Below are 18,239 nucleotides of genomic sequence, written 5' to 3'. Positions count from 1 at the left end.
AAACTATACAAAAAGGGGGGGTTAAAAAAAAAAAATAACTTCGTCTCAGATATACTGTATACTTAGATAAAGCATTAGGAATATTTAACTCTCACATATCTATAAAGTTTCCTCTATAAAGTTATATTTTCTACATCTTTAGAGGAGGAGTATATAACATGCATTGCAAATTCCATACAAGGCAAAAATTAAACCAGATTTATGCATAATATCCACATTAACCAGTAATATTTTCCATGAAAGACTAAAGTTGATAATATGAAAAGCATCTTTCTAAGATTAACCAACTACTAAAGATTCCACCATGTCATAAAACAGGATCATGTACACTCACTATTATCACAGTTGACTACCAAGAGAGAGCTCTCCCTGTACCGACCACTACAACTTGGCAGCCCCCCACACACCTCTGGGTTTCCCTCACGTTAGTCACCTAACATGCTGCCATTAAAAACAAAGTAACAGAAAATGTGGGGGCCATAAGGAAGGGAACAGCAGCAGCCAAATCTGATATGAAAGGCTTTTTTCATATAAAGTGTAGTTTTTTCTGAGCTATTCCATTAAGCTACTCTTTAACCCTTTAACTGCGCCGCCTCCAAATATGACACCCCCCCTCAGTACGCACAAAATAAATTCTCTTGAAAAAATTCTTTTGTTTTTTAAAGTGTCAAAAACCCTTCCCTCAGTATGGGTATGTAAAAAAAATCGAAATTGTACTTACTTTGGCTGCTATGGGTTCCATAAGTTGGCGCGTGACGTCATCATTCCCCGTTCACCTGTGATGTACGCTCCCGGGGCCAGTAGGGCGCCCGAGACGGGGCACGCGAGTTGCCGCGAATTTATTTTTGTTCATTTTTTGCGCACAGTTCCAAATACATTTTATTTGTTTTTACGTGCTAATCCTATGTATAATGAACACGTACACTATATTATGGCAGTAAAACATCCGTACTGTCCGAGTACACTGTGTTACATACATGACACTTGTGTACACATATGTTGCACATATTTACCAAGTATCATGCTAATTTATATATATATATACAATCTATTTACAGACTATACACTGTCACACACTATATACATTCACCATCAACACATTCAGAACACCACGAGTGGGAGCAGCCACACCCAGCCAGCCCTCACTCACTCCTCCAACATTGTATCTGCCAACATTGCTCCTCCCATCATACAGTTATTCACACCAATGTTTCATGTTCATTTATGTATATTTACAACATATGTACACACTATACACTGTCACACACTATATACATTCACCATCAACACACTCAGAACATCGCGAGTGTGAGCAGCCACACCCAGACAGCCCTCCCTCACACCAACATCTTGCTCGCCAACATTGCTCCCCCCACCATACTGTTATTGTTTTTATTACACTATTTACACATGTTATATATACCTATCTACATGTTTTATTTACCAGAACTATGCAAGTAAGCCGGTATTGTGTCCAAACAGTACAGTGGCCACCATACACTGCATGAGAAATCACTCAGCAGACAGCAGAAGACGCTACAATTACGACGTCACCTCCCTCACCAAAATAGCTCCACTCAACATACTTCTGTTGCTGTTATTACACTATACACACACACTGTATATACCCATTTACATGTGTGTTCCCCATAGCGAACCACGAAGCTAGTATGGTGAGCAAAACAAGAGTGGTTGCCACACTGTGAGGCTACCTCAATTCTCCCCCTTCCTCACCACAATTCCTCCTTCCACAATAATACGCACAACGCTAATTATACCCACAATCCTGGTCACTAATTCCTGTAAATGAATAATTGACCACAAGTTTATTTTGAAAAGGAACCTAAGAAGTCGTTTGAAGATTCCTAGATGGACGAAATAATGCTGTGGTACTGTGGCCAGCGCTGTGAACATTGTGAACAGCATTGAATCACTGATATTTGAACGTTGTACCCAGTCATTATCACACTCAGGCTCTTCTATAATACTATCATGGCTAAATAATACAGGTTATATATATATTTTGACATTATTAGGTGATGCTGTGGTCATACGCCGAACAGCAGTGCTGTGCGTGCCAGCCTTGGTTGCTCACTCACTACTGAGGCTCTCACACCCGGGAATGCGGACCATAATTTTTTTTTTAAAATGGCGTCTGTTTACAAGAGCCCTGAGGAAGCTGATGTGAACCCCATGTAGCCGCAGGAGTTTTGAATGGTACGTGAAAAATACAAATACCTAGAGGCGCGTAGCGCACCCCAGACGTGAGCCTGCAGGGGCGTTGCGCAGTTAAAGGGTTAAGGTAACAATATCTACCAGATACACAAAAGAAGAAATACATAGGATGACTCCTGTGCTGCCAAAAATCACTTGAGGGGATGTATGGGTGTGTACGTGTAACTACCTAAATGTGTCTGTACTCATCTAGTTGGGCTTGCGGGGATTGAGCCAAGGCTCTTTGGTCCCACCTCTCAACTGTCAATCAACTGGTGTACAGATTCCTGACCCTACTGGACTATATCATATCTACATTTAAAACTGTGTATGGAGTCTGCCTCCACCACATCACTTCCTAGTGCATTTCATATGTTAACTACTCTGACACTGAAAAAGTTCTTTCTAACAACCCTGAGGCTTATTTGGGTACTAAGTTTCCACCTGTTTTCCCTTGTTTGAATACCACCCGTGTTGTGTGTGTTTGTCTCCAAGACTGAACCTTTACTTTTATATGTATCATTGCCTATTTTGCTAATTTTTAGAGAATTTTTTAAAAGCTCTTAACTTTGCTACCATTGAAGTAACCAAAGTGACTATATAATTCTAGGTAGAAAGCCATATCATTATTTATTGAAACTGAACATATATTGCAAAAAATCACATTGAAAATCTGTAATTCAACAGATGTACTCTACATACCTGGAAATCAAACAGAGGAAAAGGGCAGACCAGGAAAGGTATGCCAATGAATGCCATGGAGGTATACTTAGTGTTGATGAGGTGCTTGTACAGGGGCTTGACAATATTGTCTTCTACAGTAATGCCACACTCCTTTGACAAAAATGGGAATGAAAACGTATATCCTAGAATAAAAATGGAAAAAGAATGAATTAGTAGAATGTACATCTTATTTATTAGTAATTTATACATTATTCATGCCTCATTGTTTCCACTGTGTCTCAGCCCCATCCACTTCTGCTTCTTTGTTACCAAAATTAAATAAGATTAGGTTGGTTGATCAAGTGAATATATCACTGCAAAGAATTACTGTACACAGAAACACAAGATAGAAACACGACAGAAATACGACATTGTTACAATGTTCAAACAAGTTTTAACATCTAACAAATTGTAACAACGTTCTAAGACATAATAAAAATGTTATAACAAGATGTAACAACTTTATTACAAGTTGTAACAAGCGAAAAATAGGGACAGTTACGTTGTGTGTTTGCAGGGTTGAGGCCAAAGGTGGCTAAACGACTGCTAGCACATCAGGATATCTGAGGTGGTGGGCGGCCGGCCTGCCTGAGCCGATATTGGAAGGGTGGGTTATGCTAACGAACAAGAGTACTAGTTAAGGACAGGGTTGCTGGTTTGTTTTATTTCAGCAGGAGTTTCTTTGTTCTTTCTGGCTGTCGGTAGTAATTTTACCGCCTAGTTTTTTTTTGGTTCGTCTATCTTTCTGGGTACCCACCTCGGTCGATGACGGAATACAACATACTTTTAATGTAAAGTGCTCATACGCCATTGCTCCCTGAGGGGACCAGGTTCTGCCTCATGGTTCCCGGTAGGCATAAGAACTCCTGTGACTGACGACCACAAACTAAAAACTCACACATCAGTTCAGATAGCTTCAGAAAAATCAAGTCCAAGCGCAGTTAAAAGCTCTGTACCTCAAGGTACAGTTCTTGCACCACTGCTGTTCCTTATTCTCATATCAGATATAGATAAAAATACAAGTCACAGCTTTGTGTCATCCTTTGCAGATGACAAAAATCAGCATGAAAATTACCTCTGCTGAAGACATTGAAAAATTACAAGCAGATATCAACAAAGTTTTCGATTGGGCAGCGGAAAATAACTTGATGTTTAACAGTGATAAAGTCTAGGTACTGTACTCAGGTACGGCAAAAATGAGGACCTGAAACATAATACAGGGTACAAAACACAATCGAATCTGCCCATAATAGGTAAACAGCATGTCAAGGATTTGGGAATAATGATGTCCGACGATCTAATGTTTAGGGAGCATAACCAAGCAAATATTGTGTCAGCAAGAAAAATGATAGGATGGATTACGAGAACTTTCAAATCCAGGGATCCCATCACGATGGTTGTACTCCTCAAGTCACTGGTGTTGTCCCGTCTCGAGTACTGCTCAGTACTCACTTTTTCCTTCAGAGCAGGAGAGATTGCTGAAATTGAGGGAATACAGAGAACATATACGGCACGCATAGACGCAATAAAGCACCTAAATTATTGGGATTGTCTCAAAGCTCTCCAAATGTACTCACTAGAAAGGAGATGAGAGAGATACCAGATAATATACACATGGAAAATACTGGAAGGCCAGGTCCCTAATCTACACAGTAAAATAACAACATACTGGAGTGAACGATATGGAAGAAAATGCAGAATAGAACCAGTGAAGAGCAGAGGTGCCATAGGCACAATCAGAGAACACTGTATAAACATTAGAGGTCCGTGGCTGTTCAACGTCCTCCCAGCGAGTATAAGAAATATTGCCAGAACAACCGTGGACATCTTCAAGAGAAAACTAGACCGTTTTCTAAAAGACGTTCCGGACCAACCGGGTATGTGGGCCTGCGGGCCGCTCCAAGCAACAGCCTGGTGGACCAAACTCTCACAAGTCAAGTCTGGCCTCGGGCCGGACTTGGGGAGTAGAAGAACTCCCAGAACCCCATCAACCAGGTATCAACCAGGAGCCGACAGGGCTCTCTCAGAAAATCACAAAACATTGAATATAAATTTAGAGAGCCACAGAAAACAGAATAATATTTCCATATTTTTGTCTCTAAGAACACTGAAAAACACGAAACCATTCCAATACTGTACTTTATATTCTTCTGTCCACCCCCCCTCCACTCCTTCCCAACAAAGTTGATATAGTAATAATAATAATAATTTATTTACAAGAAGGTACAATGGGTTTGTGAGATTACATAAGATTGGTATTTTTATGTTCTTGCAAAGCCACTAACACACACAGCGTTTTAGGCAGGTACAGTACTTAATCTAACAAGTCATATATTAAAGTATATTTGATATCACATATTAAAATAAAACTCGGGTACAGAAAGGGACAATGTGTTAAAGAACGTAAGCAGTGGAAACGAGTATGAAAAACATGTGGTTAAACACAGAATGTGTGATGGGTATAGTAATGAAGAAGTAAATGATAGGTTTGGAATAAGAGAAAGGAGCGAGTGACTGAAAACAGATGATTTTCCACCTGTAGAATTATAAACCCATGGAACCCCCTATTTACCAAAGCCGTAAATACTAAAAACACAACTGAATTTTTTAAGTCCAGCTTGAAGAAATCATCAGGACAAGTATGGGGACCTTTGACAAGCTGCCAGCATCCTGTTCTTGGTGAGCCCACTCTAGTGTTAGTGGTGTACCCATTCTGGTAAATTCAGGAAACAGTGTGGTGGGGAGGGTGACGTGCAATACACTTAAGTGGTATGGACATTGGTAGCATGACAAAGCATCATTTAACAAGATGTATAATGGTGAAATAAGGGGACAATATGGTAGAGGCACATGGCGAGTGTTTGGGGAAGGCAGAGCAGAAGAATACATGAAAGAAAGGGAGAGATGTTAGGACATCATGACTATAGATATTAATGCACAAATGAACAGTGGTATTGCTTGGAAATATCCTTCTAAATATAATTTGCACAACGTGAGAGTGAGGTGTTTCACATAAAATATATACTGGTATTATAAATGTGTCTTTTCTTACCAGTACAATACATGATAACATCAGCCTCAGCAGAGGACCCATCTCCAAACACAAAACCATTTTCCAAGGCAGACACCACACCACGAACTTGACGAACATTGGGTGGCAACTCTGATGGTACTGGTGTTGGAAGGTTGTGTGACAGTATCACCTGAAAATCACAAATAATTTTTAGATTATCTATTACTATTTGGTATAAGAGTAATTAATAAAGAATGATTATGATTGCATTGGCACCATGCTGTGGTGAAGAGCAGCATGAAAATAAGGCATACAGTGAGGAATATACATGTCTTACTACAACTCCACTACTACAATACTTGTAATAATGTTGCTACAACAGTTGCAGCTGCAACCACCAGCATGGCCACAACACCACCTGCTACCATTTCTATAAGCACACAAAGCAGTACTTATTTATTTATTTATTTATTTATTTATTTATTTATTTATGCATATACAAGAATGTACATAAAAAATGTGAGGATACAAATATGGTAATTACAGTCTTGTAAAGCCACTAGCACGCGCAGCGTTTCGGGCAGGTCCTTAATCTAAGAAAATTTTAAGGAGGTAAATACTTGCAAAATTATAGACAAAAAATGATAACAGATTACATGAAATGAAAAAAAAAGATGAGAGAAAATTGTAGGTACAGTATATTAAAGCACATAGGTAGCTAGGATTGATTGCAATGACAGCTTGAATGGTAGTTGACAAAAAAATTGGTAGGCACAATACAGCAGAAACAATATAAGATTGGTTGCAATGACAGCTTGAATGGTAGTTGACAAAAATTGGTAGTCACAATACAGCATATGGCTAGCACATAAAAGAAGACAGCAATGAACACAATCATAAGGTTGTTTGAAATTACATAAAAATTAGGAGATTGGGTAACACTAGGTACAGAGCAAATTTAAAGCTCAGTGTAGGAAACTAAGAAGATGAAGTTAGGTACTTTTTGGTTTTGCTTTTAAATAAGGCAAAAGTTTTACAGTTTTTCAATTCACTAGGGAGTGAGTTCCATAAACTAGGTCCCTTAATTTGCATAGAGTGTTTACACAGATTAAGTTTGACCCTGGGGATATCAAAGAGATATTTATTTCTGGTGTGGTGATAATGGGTCCTATTACATCTGTCCAGGGAGAGTTTCAGAGCATGGTTTGCATTTAAGAACAGGGTTTTGTAAATGTAGTTGACACAAGAGAATGTGTGGAGGGAGTTAATATTTAGCAAGTTTAGGGATTTAAACAAGGGAGCTGAGTGTTGTCTGAAAGCTGAGTTAGTTATCATTCTGATAGCAGATTTTTGCTGTGTGATGATGGGCTTAAGGTGGTTTGCAGTGGTAGACCCCCATGCACAGATACCATAATTAAAATAGGGGTAAATTAGTGCATAATATAGTGAGAGGAGAGCAGAGTTAGGAACATAATATCTGATTTTGGAGAGTATACCAACTGTCTTAGAGACTTTCTTAGTTATGTGTTGAATGTGGGTGCTGAAGTTGAGTCTCTTGTCTAGGAATAGGCCAAGAAACTTGCCATCATCTTTATTACTGATGTTAATGTTGTCTATCTGTAGCTGAATTGCATTTGATGATTTGCTTCCAAATAAGATGTAGTAAGTCTTTTCGATGTTTAATGTTAGTTTGTTCGTTGACATCCATAAGTGGACTTTTTTTAATTCATTATTCACAACATTATTTAGTGTATGTGGGTTGAGGTTTGAATAGATAAGAGTAGTATCGTCAGCAAACAGTATAGGTTTGAGAATATTAGAGACATTAGGCAGATCGTTTATATATATAAGAAATAGAAGAGGTCCTAAGATGCTGCCCTGTGGCACTCCAACGGTAATTGGTAGAGTGGACGAAGTTGTATCATTGATGGTTACATATTGGTGTCTGTCACTAAGATAGGATCGGATGTAGTCAAGGGCAAGGCCTCGGATTCCATAATGCTGGAGTTTAAGTAAGAGGTAGTTGTGATTAACAGTATCAAAGGCTTTTCTTAGGTCAATGAAGAGTCCAATCGGAAACTCATTTTTGTCAAGGGCTGAGTAGATAACGTCAAGGAGACTAATGATTGCATCGTTGGTGCTCTTTTGGGACCGGAAGCCAAACTGGCAGGGGCTGAGTATGTCGAATTTTACGAGGTAGGAATAGAGCTGTTTGTAAATAATTTTTTCAAATATTTTTGATAGAATGGGTAGATTTGATATTGGTCTATAATTGTTTATGTCCGCCGGATTGCCTCCTTTATGGACTGGCGTTACTCTTGCTTTTTTGAGGATATCAGGGAAGGTGTGACACTCTATAGATTTGTTGAACAGTAGTGCTATGGGTGGGGCAAGGGCATGGGAGGCTCTCTTGTACACAATGGACGGAATTTCACTGGTGTTCCCTGCCTTGGTTTTTAGAGAGTGTATGATGGACACAACATCTGCCGGGCTGATTGGTGAAAGGAGAAGAGAGTTTGGATAGCTGCCTGAGAGATATGTGTTAATATGTGTCTGAGTCTGTGGGATTTTACTGGCAAGATTAGCACCAACCGATGAAAAGAAACTATTAAATTCATTTGCCATTTCTAAATCAGTTGACGGTATATCCCCATCCTTGTAGAGTTTTATTTGGTTATGTGAGTGTTGCTTAGTTCCTAGGATACTAGAGATAGTTTTCCAAGTGTTTTTCATGTTGCCTTTTGCTTCATTGAATCTATTCACATAATATGCAAGTTTTGCCTTTCTTATGATACTGGTAAGCATTGATGAGTACCTTTTAGCTACTTCCTTTGAAACTAGGCCAATCCTAACTTTCTTCTCATATTCATGTTTCTTGTTGATTGAGTTGAGAATGCCACTTGTGAGCCATGGATTGTTTAATCTTTTGTCAGTTACTTGCTTTGTAAGAAGGGGACAATGAAGGTTGTAGAGGCTTAGAGTTTTGGAGAGGAAGAGGTTAGCTAATGAATTTATATCATGGGTATTATTGAATTCAGAATCCCAGTTAATATTGTGAAGTGCCTCTGTAAGATTGTCTAAAGCTGATTCACTGTGCAGCCTAAATGAAAGTTTCTTGCTTTTTGGTGGTGTTATGTCCATGTTCGCTATGAGAAAGGTAGGATAGTGGTCAGTTGTTCTGTCGTAGATTATACCAGATACAAGGGGAGCTGTTATGTTTGTCCATATGTGGTCCAAGGTAGTGGCTGATGTTTGAGTGACTCGGGTAGGTGTGGTGATAGTGGGGATTAGCATACAGGAGTTCATGCTGTTAAGGAAATAGTCAACTTGAGAGCAATTTTGTTGACCCAGGTCAATATTAAAGTCTCCTCCCAGAATGATGTGGTTTTTGTTGAGATTGTTGTTTATAATAAGATTCCTTAGGTTGTCTGAGAAAGAAGCTATGTTAGTATTAGGAAATCTATAGATGGCTCCAATAGTCAAAGAGGATTTAAGGGATTTAATTGTAAACTGAGCAAAAGTATATTCACAGTAGTCATCAGTGTCATGTATTGTATATTTACTGTGTCTGACCTGTAGCAAGTATCTATAGGCTTTCTACAACTGTGGCATGACTGGGTACGAGGCTTTCAAAGTGAAAACTTGATTCATAAGGGGTTGACAATAGCTTGCAACTTCTGTTCTGGAAAGATTTGTAATAATTTCTGGAAAAGGGTTAAAAAGTGTATGGACCTCTGATACTCATACAATGTTCTCCAATTGTACTTGTGGCCATCTTATGCTTCATTGGGTCTATTCTACACTTCTGATCTTATTTTTTACTATGGTAAGATATTTTATTGTGCAGATTTGAGACTGGACCTCTGAGTATCTTCAGTTAACATATTGATTTTATGAACTCACTCTCATCTCTGCCCAGAGGGGCCAGTACAACTGGCAAGAGAGATCAGGAACTAAGACTGAGCCAGCCACACGAAAGACCATACAAATTACACACCAAACCTACCGTCTAGTGAAAAAACAAAAAAACAGGGATTAAAGCTAGCAGTGGCAGCTACTAGAAACCCTGCTAAGGTGTATGGAACATAAGCTGACTCTGAACTAGTAGCATTCTACCACCACTTCACTCGAGTGAAAAAGCAATGTGCAGAGTAGGTACATCCTCTATCAATACCTACAATCATAAGCAAGGTGTAGTAAACATAACATACGCTACCTACTAATGCATCCTGGCCATTGCTCATGAAGTTAAGATTAGCTCTACACTATGTGGAGGATCAATTATAACTCTACAGTTGAGATGGAGCAAATTTGCATCCATAATGCATAGGTCAATGATGCCACATCAATAAAAATGCATGTTGCTAAACATGAGGGTCCTGGTAGTACAGGCAGGTTCGTTCTCGACACACTTACCCCCCACCTAAAACCCTTATGAAATTGGTTCCCGAACGCACCAGGGATGAGAACCCTAACACGCAAGGGGTACTACTCACAGGGTGCCTAGGAAAGGAGGCCCTAAGTGCATGCAGCCCTGGTACTCTTGAAGTCACCTGGTAACAACACATAACAACATCGCAGAGGACTTTACGAAGGCAAACACTGCTTGGAAAGCGAGGCCAGAGAAGACGTCCACACCGGTTTGTATAAGCTGATGAACTGGGGCTGAGTAGCCAGCACAGTGGGTCCAGGGGCTCCCCCCTTCCCCTTCAAGGGGGGGGGGGGAGATGTGCAGAAGAGTAATGCAACGACATGGGGTGACATTTGCTTGTTTGCTTGTTTCCTTGGGAATTGAGGGAGTTCTACTTCTCTGTTCAGTTTTTGGTTGTAATTTTCTTACCATGTGGGGGTCTGTTTTGTTATGCCTATCTTTCTTGGTGCCTAACCCGTCAATGGTAGATAAGGTTAATCCCCCCCCCCCCATCCAACAGGGGCCATTGCTCCCTGTGCCTCTCGAAGGGGGCCACGTTCTGGCTACAGGTCCCCGGTAGGCAGAACTTCATATACTAATGCCCCGGTCTAATGATTCGCATATTAGCCTGATAGCTCCAAAGAGCCTCTGGGCCCCACAGAAAAACGAAAAAATAGCACGCAAGCTTAGCTTATGGTAACTATCTCTATACAGTTTGTCTGTTTAAAAAAAAAAAGGAAAGAATTTTTATATCTAAATCAAAGATTTTTAAATATTTTGATATAAATCATCTTGATTTAAATCAAACAACCCTGGCATAAATGTTGCAAAGCCACAGAGGGGATCACCCAAGAAACTGTTGTGTTTACTGAAATGTAACAAGCATTATTCAAATAAATATTCCATTACCATGTATTCTGTATTTATTTATTTACCTCTTTTGCCACTGTAGAAAGCTCTATTGCAATATCCAAGCCAGATGCTGCAGCCCCTAATATCACTACAGTTGCTCCTTTGTATGAAGATGGCTCCCGGTAGTCATGGCTATGACTCTGGCGGCCCTTGAACTTCTCAATGTCTTCGATTTGTGGTAAACGTGGGACAGAGTAATGTCTGAAACAAAGCAAAATGGGTAAACACCTTTAAGTTATAAAATATTTTCATTATAAGAATTCAGCAGCTCTAACAACTTTGAATATAATACATTTCATTTGTGCATTGTACGCCAGTCGAAAACAATAATAATATCTTATTTAGGAAAAAGTACATACAGTGGTACCTCAACTTATGAATTTCATCCGTTCCCAGAGACGGTTCAAAAGCCCAAAAATCACAACCCCCGAAACGAATTTTCCCATAAGAAATACAGTAATGTAAATTAAAATAATGCGTTTCATACTCCCAAAAATATTAGCTTCATAATAGATTTCATACCTAATTCTCCCAAATATTTAGTACTACAGTATGTACATGTTATTGCTTACGTTTAATGATGACTCTTGTTGGCGTATGGAAGACGGTGAGGAGGGAGGAGGAGAGGTGTTAGTGTTTGGAAGGGAAATCCCCTTCCATTATAACATCAGGCAGTGATGACTTCTCTGGGGTACTCTCTCTCCTACGTTTTGCCTACATACCACTAGGTATAGGGTGCCTACCTTTCTGGGTGCCTGTCCTAGTCAATGGCAGACATAGAATGTTCCCAACCACAGGGAGGGTTTCAATAGGCCATTGCTTCTCGTGCCTCTTTTGAGGGGGGCCAGGTTCTGGCTCGTGGTCCCCGGTAGGCTAGAACTCCAAGCATTTTGACTGATGCCAGAAAGTTATACATCTCCATTCAGCCTGGATAGCTCTGGGGAGCCGACGGGGCTCCCTCCAGAAAGTGCAATTTTGCATTCTCCAAACTAGTAAAGAGCAAGGGGCTAACTGTACCATATTTGTCAAAACAATACCAAGTCAGCATGGCTATAATGTACAGTAAACTATTAATGACTATATATTCAATTAAAAGGTGATGTATTAAAATGAAACATATGGACTAGTCTATGAACAACAGAAAATCTTAGAACTGTCTAAACAAGATTATCTATATACTACACTGTATCATATATCACAAAACAATGTTTTATCGAGTAAAAAAAAAGTCTATGAAAAGAAAATTTCCTTACCCGTTACAGACAAAAATTGCATCAACAGTGGTAGTAGTTATCTCCTCCGATTCTAGGCATCTTACACGCACATCCCAGGCTGGAGGTCCTTCACCCTTCATCACAGGCTTTACTTCTTCCACAAAATGGCCAAACTGAAAGTTATACACTGTACATAACATTTTAAATTTGACCTTTTGAAGAAATTTTCCAGATTGACATCCTCCAAATTATTCAGTACTTTAAAGGTTTCGATGAGATCCATCCTGTCATGCCTGGTTTGCAGTACTGTATTGTTAGCCCAGTGGTCCTTAACTATTCCCGATACGTGAGATGACTATGCTCCGGTATGATTTTTGTTGCCCGATGTTGCACCTTCTCTAGAGCAGCTATGTCTTTCTGAAAATGAGGTCTCTATGCCTGGATGCAATAATCCAGGTGGGAGTGCACCAGAGACTTATTCAATTGAACGACTACATTCTTTTTCTTGAAGGTAAAGATACGGTTGATTATTCTCAGGGTTGATAATTATTGATTATTGAAAGGTTGTATGGTTGATTATTAGACGCTTTTTTTACTGCTGCTCCCATTTGTTGTGCAACTTTTAGTGAATGATGGATTCTGACTCCAAGGTCCTTTTCTTCATTTATCTGTTGTAAGATAGTGCTGTCAATTTGGTAATTGTGAGGTGGATTGTTGTGCCCCACATGTAAGGTCTTGCATTTATTGATAAGTTTATAACCGTATAGGTGAAAAAGCATCTCCTTTTCTCAGTCATTTATTTATGGCACTGTAACAAATTATATAACTACTTCACATCTACCTCCCTAATGAATTGAAAAAACTGAATGTCCAACTTTTGCCTTATTTAAAAATAAAACCAAAAAGTACCTAATTTCATCTTCATAGTTTTCTACCTAGTGCTTTATCTCGCACTCTATCTAGTGCTACCCAATCCCCCAATATTTGTACCTAAGCCATATTACTTTACCACTGTAATCTTATATATCATCTGATATCATTGTTGTTGTATTGAGTACATATTCTACTGCATTATTCCTTGAAATGATCCTCATATGGTGCTGTAGTGAATCAATGTATAACCCTGAAATGTTATCCTAATGTACCTAGCAATCCTTGTTCATTATTGTGTATTGTTATTATTGTGTATTATTCTAATCTGCTTTTGTGTCAAAATTTCTTACAATGTACCTGTAAACATTTTTTTTAAATTTTACTATAATTATTCTACTTAAATTTATCTGTACCTGTAAAGTAAAGCTGTAAAGTACCCATAAACATTTTTTGTCAATTTAACTGTGAATTATCTAATAAGTATCTGTTAGTTTAAGGACTTGCCCGAAATGCTATGCGTGCTAGTGGCTTTACAAGAATGTAAAACCAACTTACTTTCTATGTTCTCTGTTAATGCCTAATGTACCTTCTTGTATATACATAAATAAATAAATAAATAAATAAATAAATAAATAAATAAATGTAACTTGCTGAGCTAAACAAATTTTAATATCTATTTATGACATTTAAAACTGATCACAGACTGACCAGAAGGCTAAGTAAAATGAATTATACAGTGTAGCGAGTAGATTATCCCAATAATATACTCGCTCCAAATGCATTGTTAATATTCCTGTCAACCTTTGGAGATGAATGAGGTGAGGCGTTGCCCGGGCAACATGGTGAGGTGTTGCCCGAGCATATAAGCAGCAGAATAGCAAACATTAACCAGAGTCTACTTTCAAGTGTGGTCTAGAGCAGACACTTGCGAGATACTGTACTGACGCTCAGTGCGCTCAACTCACACCAAAGTATCACCTGTGTACTTCTGTATATTCGACCAAATATATATATAGTATCTTAGTGTCTGTGTTTATTTGTCACCATACTTTACGTAACAATAGAACCGTTACAACAGCAAAAAGAAAAGCCTAAACAATTTTGAGATGTTGACCACAGGGTTGCAGCATCTTCAACTCCTGTAGATATAATTTCATAGTGTTGAGGAGAGGAAGCCTGTGAGGCTTATCAAGGCTTCCCTAGAACAACTACTGATCTCCCTCCCAGCGAAGGGGATGCTTACCAACTTTGCCAACACAAAATAAAATTAAATCAAATGTATAACCCAATAAGAAATTAATGCACATGTGAGGCTTTATTGCATATTCAAAAGTAAATACTGTACCTTGATGTAAGGATAAAGCTTGTGATGTTCTGCATAACTTTCCAAGTACTTGAGAACTTCAGTGTGATGTATAAATGAAGTGTCGCTAGATTGAAAGGGATAATCAGGAAAAGCCATTACCTCCTTCGGTAGATTTGTCCTACAAACAGATAATTATTATTAAGCATTTGCAATAAGAAATCAAATCTGTATTTAAATACAATGGAGGATTATTCAAATTTTCCATCATCAAATTACTGTACTGCCTCCACACTGTATACAACTTTTTATTTACATTGAATCATAAACCAGATGAGCACACACTCCAAATGTATTTGGTTGTTTCCAAGGATTTGTCCCTTAACCATTCAATTGTGCAAAACAACCAGGGATGTTCTCGCCATTCATTTGTAAAACGTGCGACACAATCACGAAAATTTCTCAAATTATACACTATTGCAAAATATAACTGTAAATGACAGTGAAAAACAAATCAGTGACACTGAAATAAATCTGTATAAATATATCTGAGGCAATTCCTGCCTCGCATTCGCCTTGGGCAACCTCCTCGGGACGTCTTATCCAACAATGCGAGTGAATTGTGACATTATCGCAAAACTTGTTTTCTCCACCACAGCCAAAATAAGCTGCACACAAAAAAAAAATCACATGATCAGGGAACACATTGTAACAATATTCAAACATACAGTATTTGTTTCAGAACTTACTTTTTTCTTCTGTACCAGCTGGATGTCATGTAAAATCACACATACAGTGCATAAGTTAAAATTAAGTTCTTTCTATAAAGGCAGTATATTGCCTTTATTTTTAAATTATTTTTATCACTACAGTACAATCCAAAATGTAAAGCTATATACCATTAGCCACCCATCTAGACTATTGTGCTGTATGCAGACGATGAGTCACAATAACGTGGCTGAAGATATGATGACCAAACCACACACCAGAAGTCATCTTCTGGTGTGTGGAGATGTATGGATGATAAGTCGACTCCGACGATGGAGATGACGCCATCCTGGACCATTATCAAGTCAATTGATAATGGTCCAGGACGGACGAAAATGCCTTTGTCTCCCCATCTTCTGGTGTTTGGCTTGTTATTTCATCTTCTGGTCATCATTTATTTTATTTATTTATTTTTTATTTATTTATATATACAAGAGTTCTTACATTTTTGTACAGCCACTAATATGCGTAACGTTTCGGGCAAATCCTTAATCCTATGTTCCCTGGAAAACGACCCCGCAAAAAATCGTTTAACAACCAGGTACCCATTTTATTGTCGCGTTAAACAGAGGCTACAGTTAAAGATTTGTGCCCAGTAAATCCTCCCCGGCCAGGATACTAAACTAAATATCGAAATCATACTAAAATCTATCTAAAAAATCCAATATCAGATTTATTTGATAGATTAATCTATCTAAAAAATTAATATCACAGTCCATTTGGACTGTCTGATATTTATTTTATAGCCGACCACCTCAGTAAGATGTATCATGACAATCTTACAGATATTTGTCAGACTATTCGCAGTAGCTATCGTGGTAATGGAGTTAGCCAAGCTCAAGTAGCACACTCACACAGCATACAGCCTTACATCTATCAATATACTCAAGCCTGTCACTAGGCCAGGCCAGAACCCGTTCAGGTACATTCCAGGTACAACAGTCTACCTAAAGAAGTCATAAAAGCCAAGACATTGTTACAGTTCAAAATTACTGTACTTTGGAAAAATACTCAGGAATAATAGCGGTGACCTTTGACAAGCCACCAATATCTTGTCTTATTTGAAGTTACTAGAGATGGTGGCCCACGGGTAAATTCAGGTATATTATCCATATATTTGTGTTAACATGAAGAGCATTGTGGTATAATCAGTAGTTGCCTGTTTCAGGGTTTCATCTTATAATGTTTTTTGTTTTAATGTTGGCTGGATCTGTCATTGTAACCATCATTTACTTGATGGTTATGTTAATAAGATTTTAAGGAAGCTCTCATTAACATAACCATCAAGTAAATGATGGTTACAATGACAGATGCAGCCAACATTAAAACAATAAATCATCATAAGATGAAACCCTGAAACAGGCAACTACTGATTATCAGAGTAAAGAAATTGAGCAAACACACAAATCTGAACTTCTACAAATGATAATTTTAATGGCATATACATTCATAAATTACAGTATTCTAATTCCATTCCATGACATATATTTCCAAGTTCAGTAATTATGATGTACTGTATAGCACTTCAATATCTATGATACCAGATACTCGTTTTATCAGAGCAGATGCTAAATAAGGCAGACTATCTACCAAGGTAACACTTGGCCATAAAGCACTTCTGAATTTCCAAACCACTATAAAACCCACTTCACTATCTCGTCTTATCTGTTATGACCAGTCAGTTTATCCAATTTGGTCTTTATCAAAGTACAAGTTGATAGAAGTACAAATTTCCCAATAATCAGTTATAATTTTTTTTAACTCTCAATTACTTTGAAAAACCCAGAGTATTAAATAATGTTTTATGAGGCAAAATACAGTAAATACAAACTGTCAAGACATATTTTGAATACAAATGCATGATTAAATACAGTTTCCCAGGCCGGCATACACAAGGATACAGTATGTTTTACAGGGAGAACAGGGTGTTGATAAGTATATAGGATGTGATGGTGACAGTAGAGGATGCTGGTGGCAGTGGTGGCATGGGAGGCAATAAGGGGTGGTGGTGATTCCTCCAGCTCAATATCTCTTTGACTGTGCCCATTCTGTTTTTCTGTCATTCAGATACTCCCTAACCTAGTTCAGTGTCTTTTCAGTTATCCCAGTTTGTTTTTCCATCTTGTACACCAGTCTTTCATGAGAAACTGTATCAAATGTTTTCGAGAATCTAGGAAAAAAACTGTTAATCCTACCTTTTTTTCTTTAAGTATTTAGTAACTTTTTCATAAAAAAAATTCCAATTTGTCAGACAACCTTTCCCCACTAAATCTATGCTGCCCTTCCATTACAATGCTTATTCTCTCCGGGCACCCCATTATTCTCCTCCTGATTACTTTCTCCAGCACATTACAAGAAATGTATGTACAGTAATTATAGTAATAATAATCATATACAGTACTGCATTTAAAAAGAAATATATATACACTAGTTATACCAAATATTTCATTGTATGGATGCAGTACATGGTACTGCAGTACTTCTCTTTTTCTGAGAAGGCTCTAAGTACCTTCCTGACCATGGAGTGCTACTGATGGCTCCAACAGAAAACGGCATTCTCATTACAAAGCTTCATTTTTGTACAAGGCCGCCAATCACACACACAGCATTTCAAGCAATGTGACTGGTTAATAATTTAATAATTTCTGTCCTTTTTTTTTTTTAATATTGTGACTACAGTATGTTTGCCTTTTTCCAGATTTCTGGGAGATCTTGTGTCTAGTGATTTACTGAAAAGCCTAATTAGGAATAAAATACCTTTACAGCCCCCTTCAGCATTCACGATATATTCAGCCACGTCCTATTTCA

At 38.2% G+C, this 18,239-nt stretch overlaps 1 protein-coding gene across 3 annotated transcripts in view; it reads right to left on the bottom strand.

Annotated features, from left to right (window-relative positions):
• LOC138363076 (uncharacterized) overlaps nucleotides 1-14,838 on the bottom strand; it is a 31,084-nt gene extending 16,246 nt beyond the window's left edge. For all 3 annotated transcript variants that reach the window (XM_069322007.1, XM_069322008.1, XM_069322009.1), the window contains exons 1-5: nucleotides 14,706-14,838; nucleotides 12,527-12,660; nucleotides 11,297-11,474; nucleotides 5,990-6,140; nucleotides 2,917-3,080 (exon numbers count right to left, since the gene is read on the bottom strand). In XM_069322007.1, coding sequence (XP_069178108.1) covers nucleotides 2,917-3,080; nucleotides 5,990-6,140; nucleotides 11,297-11,474; nucleotides 12,527-12,660; nucleotides 14,706-14,822 — 744 coding nt within the window. In that variant the 5' untranslated portion in view covers nucleotides 14,823-14,838. The remainder of the gene's footprint in view (nucleotides 1-2,916; nucleotides 3,081-5,989; nucleotides 6,141-11,296; nucleotides 11,475-12,526; nucleotides 12,661-14,705) is intronic.
• Nucleotides 14,839-18,239: the final 3,401 nt, after the last annotated feature.

Source organism: Procambarus clarkii, chromosome 10 (assembly GCF_040958095.1).
Source record: "Procambarus clarkii isolate CNS0578487 chromosome 10, FALCON_Pclarkii_2.0, whole genome shotgun sequence".
Lineage (NCBI taxonomy): Eukaryota > Metazoa > Arthropoda > Malacostraca > Decapoda > Cambaridae > Procambarus > Procambarus clarkii.
This window is presented reverse-complemented; position numbering and strand designations above follow the sequence as displayed.